General features: G+C 38.8%; 2 protein-coding genes across 2 annotated transcripts in view; both read left to right on the top strand.

The window, feature by feature from the left end:
- LOC133569888 (phosphate-regulating neutral endopeptidase PHEX-like) overlaps positions 1-4,492 on the top strand; it is a 6,275-nt gene extending 1,783 nt beyond the window's left edge. Inside the window, exons 3-5 of the mRNA XM_061922478.1 lie at positions 4,009-4,065; positions 4,141-4,302; positions 4,386-4,492. Of these exons, the coding sequence (XP_061778462.1) occupies positions 4,009-4,065; positions 4,141-4,302; positions 4,386-4,492 (326 nt within the window). The remainder of the gene's footprint in view (positions 1-4,008; positions 4,066-4,140; positions 4,303-4,385) is intronic.
- The window catches only part of mbtps2 (membrane-bound transcription factor peptidase, site 2), a 46,055-nt gene that overhangs the window by 38,967 nt on the left and 2,088 nt on the right, over positions 1-5,000 (top strand). The gene's annotated exons all lie outside the window — the stretch shown is intronic.

The following is a 5,000-nucleotide window of genomic DNA, read 5'->3' as shown; positions in this document are numbered from 1 at the left end:
AGAAGCTTGTGGATGGCTAACCGTGTAGAGGTTGACCTCTAGTGGGTTCCTTAGACCATCCCACACACTGCCATTAGAGCCCAGATTTCAGGGTACAACCCTCTTTTGTTTTCATAAGTCGTGCAAGACTTTTTTGCTTTCCAGCAAAATGTATTTTTCTGAGTCCGTGTCTCTCTCTCTCTCTGGCTCCCACTCCAACTCCAACCACATGTCTCGTTCTGGCTGCTGCTAATAAAGTCGACAGGTGATTAGATAAAAATCCCACTTGGGCCATCTACTCACCTGTCGCTGTCTTCCGCAGCAGGCCCGCAGGCCACGCCCCCCCCAACACGCCTTATTGCAGTGAAACTTGCCAAGGGACATGTAGGCAAATTTCCGTAGACCCATATTAAATTCATAAAAGAACCAAACTTAATGAATGTTTTTTGTGACCAACAAATATGTGCTCTAATCACTCTATCACAAAAAATATGAGTTGTAGAACTTATTGAAAACTCAAGACCTCCATGAAATGGTGTTCTTTACAATTGTATGTAAACTTTTGACCACAACTGTATATGTAGCGGGCTTACACAAATACATTCAGTAATAATAAAATACTTTGTAAATATGACCATGGCAAAAGGAAGAGCTTGTTGTACATGATATGGCAACATGTGATCTATTGTTAGTTTGTGTCCTGAGGAGAAGACAAAATGTTAGTGAGCTGAAAAAGTAGTTGATTTATTGTCATCTACATTTGCGCTGGTTGTGACGCTCACTGATGGTGTGTTGTGGATGGACGCGGCACATTCTTGTGGCGATGTAATTACTGTACGTGACGGGCCTCATTTTCCCATGCACGCCCACTCTAATGGAAGCCCTCTCATCTCCCGCCATGCGTGCCACCGCACACAAGAATGCCAAACGCTCCACTTTTCTTTCTTCTTTTCAAAGGTGTTGTTAAAGCACTGAGGCTCCGAGCGTCTTCCTGTACGACACGGTCAACCTCCGAGGTCAGACAATGCGGCGATGCTCCGCTCATCCGTTTCCAAATGGGATTGGCTTTGCTAAATCCGTCTGGCGTTGCACCTCGCCGACTCTTCTCTTGTTCGCAGAGTCGTGGTTTCTTTTGTCGGGAGTTTGCAAAACGCAAAGACGGGCAGCACATTTGTTTGATGAACTAGCAGGAAAACTGATTCATTGTCGACTTATTCAGCGAACAGGTTAAACCAGGGCTGTCAAACGTACAGCCGCGGGGCCGGATCAGGCCCGCGACCAAGTTTTATCTGGCCGGGGGATGAGTTTGCTCAGTATAAAAATGACCCGGAAATTTTTGAATGAAAGAAACTGCTGTTCTAAATTTGTCCACTGGATGCCGCAATAGCAATTCTTTGTATCTTTGTAGATGATGCTACATATGTACAAAATAAAGGAATCAAGGAACATAATCAAACTACATCAATAACATACTGTTATTTGATTTTGATATACATTTTTTATCTTGATAGATTGAAATTATACACCATTGAGTTGACTGATAAACAATATCACATCATTTATGAATAACGACAAAAAAAGATGGAATACTTTTAACCGCAACATGTAAGTGTAAAAAAAACCCAACAACATTATGATTTGTACATTTTCAGAATGTGCTTGTTCTATTTTTAAACAAAACAATCCGAAGTTGTCTTTATTTTTAAGTTATCCTGCAGTGATTTTACCAGTTCGGGAGTAGGTTTTTCCCCATGTGGCCCCCTATCTGAAATGAGTTTGACACCCCTGGGTTAAACCGTTTCTCTTCCTACTCCTTTTCAAACATGTTAAATCGAGCAAATGTGAAAAACAAAACAAAAACATTACTATTTATATCAGTTTTTAGTGTGTTTTTTGCTACAATAAAATCTTTATTCCAAGAAAAATAATAAAAGAATAAACTAAAAAAAAAGCCAACTAGAAAGTTAGCGGTTCTTGAGGCTCAGAGCTAAGTTTTTGAATTTGTAAATATAATCAAATAAAGTCCCTTTAAATCAGGGGTCTTTGAAGTTTTCCAGGCAAAGGACCCCCAAACGGATGGAGAGCTGGAGCGGGCACCCCCTACTTATATATCCTGTATAAAATCGGGTTTTGAATTAAACCAGTCCAATGTGCCATACTAGGATATTCAAATAATTTTATAGCGGCGCTAATAGCTAACTGGCAACTAACGCAGTCATCGCTAGCTGAACCTTGGTGTGCTAATCACTAACTTAAGGGCTTGATAGAATACATTAAATGTATGCGTTTTGGTGTCATTTGATATATTATTAATGACAATCATTTATTTCAATACACATTTACATATTTGGTATATGAAAGAAAACTAAGTATGCATTTTTGTGCGTCTTGAGTCAAAGTAGGTGCAGCCTCCTGCCAATGTCCAAAATCCGGCCCATGGAAGTCCCAATTAAAAAAAAAAAAAAAAGTTAAATTTTTTTAATTTCATTATTATTATTTTTTATATGATTTTATTTTTTATTATTATTATTATTTTTAAATCTGTCCTTTCTAATCCATTTTCTACCGCTTGTTACTCTCGGTGTCTCTGAGCCGCTCAGGCAAATCATATTGTCTAAAAATGCATTTCCAATATGGTAATGTGACATCATCGGCAAAGTGTGCGCTCTTTCAGTCAATTAGTGCGTGACAAATTATATATACGTGTGTGTATGTATGTATATATATATATATATATATATATATATATATATATATATATATACAGTATATATATATATATATATATATATCCCTGCGCACTAATTGACTAGTGTGCGAGGAATATATTGTTTGTTTGTTTGTATGTAAATATATATATATATATATATATATACTAGTCAATTAGTGCTTAAGGAATATATATGTGTATGTGTGTGCGAGCCTGCCCGACACTGCGGTGGGATGATGTCATGTTATCGATGAGGTAAATGCATTTTTAGACAATATGATTTGCCTGAGCGGCTAGGAGACCCCGAGAGTAACAAGCGGTAGAAAATGTATTAGAAAGAACAGATTTTGAAAAATAATTATTAAAAAAAATTTTTTTTTAAATGTACTTGGGCCCGCGACCCCGAAAGGGAATAAGCGGTAGAAAATGGATGGATGGATGTACTTGGGATTTTTCGCGGGCCGGATTTTGGATGTGGGCAGGCCTGCGGGCCTTAATTTGGGGACCGCTGTTTTAGCCTTTTTGTTAGCCTATTTCCTAACAAATGACACAATGGTGTCACACTACCACCATATATAAATAATATTACGAACAACATTGTTTCAAATAATTAAAGGCTACTCTTTTTTTCTTAAATGTAATATAGTTGACTATTGTTGTTATTCATGATCATATTTATAAGCACAGTATTATTTGGTAGTCCCTTGGCAACTGAAAATGCAGTTTAAATTCTGTGCAAAAACACGAAGTATACTAATCTGTAATACTGCAGTTTTCAATAATGTTATTTTTTTTTTATAGTCTGATATCGAATTTCTGAAATATAATTTATTTATTTAAAAAAAAAATTACGGTACTTACCAAAAACCAATCCTTTCAGCAAATAGATAAGCTCTATAATACATTTAAAATGACCTTGTTCAGTTCAGTTCAGTTTCAGTTTATTTCGAACTTGCAAATGATCCAATTTAATGCATCACATATTTTCAGTTGTTTTATTACAGCAAGTCCGAAAAGGAGTAGGAAGAAGCTGAGCTTATTTAATCCTACCCCTTTTCATACCATAGCAATTTTATCCCACTTCCTTGTTCTCTGTAACAGAACAGTGAATAAATAATGAATAAATAATGTACCATAGTAAGTAAACAAAATAAATACATAAATAATCTTTATTTATTGTTGATGAGTACAAAATTCCACATGCGAGCAAACATTTTTTTTTGCTTTGGCTGACAAAACCACACTTTTGACCAGAAGAGGGCAGCACATCATCATAAGGGTGTTTATTTGATGGAAAAAGGATATTTCTCTCCTCTCAGTTTCCCAAAGAAGCAAGCATCAGGAGTTCTGTTTGACTCCAGAATGCATTGAAGCAGGTAAGAGCAACATCATGTAACTTTTCCTCGCTGCTTATAAGGGGTCATTTTTCCCAATGGTCTCCTGATATGTAGCGGGATCTATTCTAAGTAAAATGGATCAGACGGTCGATCCCTGCGAAGATTTCTACACCTTCTCTTGTGGCGGCTGGCTGAAGGACAACCCCATCCCTGAGGACTCGTCGGCGTACGGGATCTACCCATGGCTGAGGCAGCATGTTGACATGCGGCTCAAAGGTACTACCAGGTCTTCACTGTCACGTATATACGAGTGATTATTGAAGAGTCCGATAACGGTTGCATCTTCTTAATGGCTCCAGAGTTACTTGAAGCACCGACTGACACAAATGAGCTGGAGGCCGTGACCAAGGCCAAGGTCCTCTACCGGTCGTGCATGAACGAGTGTGAGTACAACACTAACGCATGAGTTAGTCATCCTCAACTGCCTCAGTTGAGTCCATGTAATACCTTTAAATTATCACAAAGTTTACTTTTAACTCTTCAATATCCTTTATTTAACCAGGTAAAAACTCATTGAGATTTAAAACTCATTTTCGAAGGGTGACCCGGACAATAGGGCATCAACATAAAAGTTACAGAAATACATAAAAAAAAACAAAGGATAAAAACAGCAGTCACGCACCACAATTAAAGATAAATTACTTACATATATATCCATCCATCGTCTTCCGCTTATCAGAGGCCGGGTTGCGGGGGCAGGAGCCTAAGCAGGGAAGCCCAGACTCTCCTTTCCCCAGCCACTTCATCCAGCTCTTTCCGGGGAATCCCGAGGTGTTCCCAGGCCAGCCGGGAGACATAGTCTTCGCAACGTGTCCTGGGTCTTCCCCGTGGCCTCCTACCGGTCGGACGTGCCCGAAACCCCTCCCTAGGGAGGCGTTCGGGTGGCATCCTGACCAGATGCCCGAACCACCTCA

This window comes from Nerophis ophidion, linkage group LG15 (genome assembly GCF_033978795.1).
Source record: "Nerophis ophidion isolate RoL-2023_Sa linkage group LG15, RoL_Noph_v1.0, whole genome shotgun sequence".
In the NCBI taxonomy this organism is placed as follows: domain Eukaryota; kingdom Metazoa; phylum Chordata; class Actinopteri; order Syngnathiformes; family Syngnathidae; genus Nerophis; species Nerophis ophidion.
This window is presented reverse-complemented; position numbering and strand designations above follow the sequence as displayed.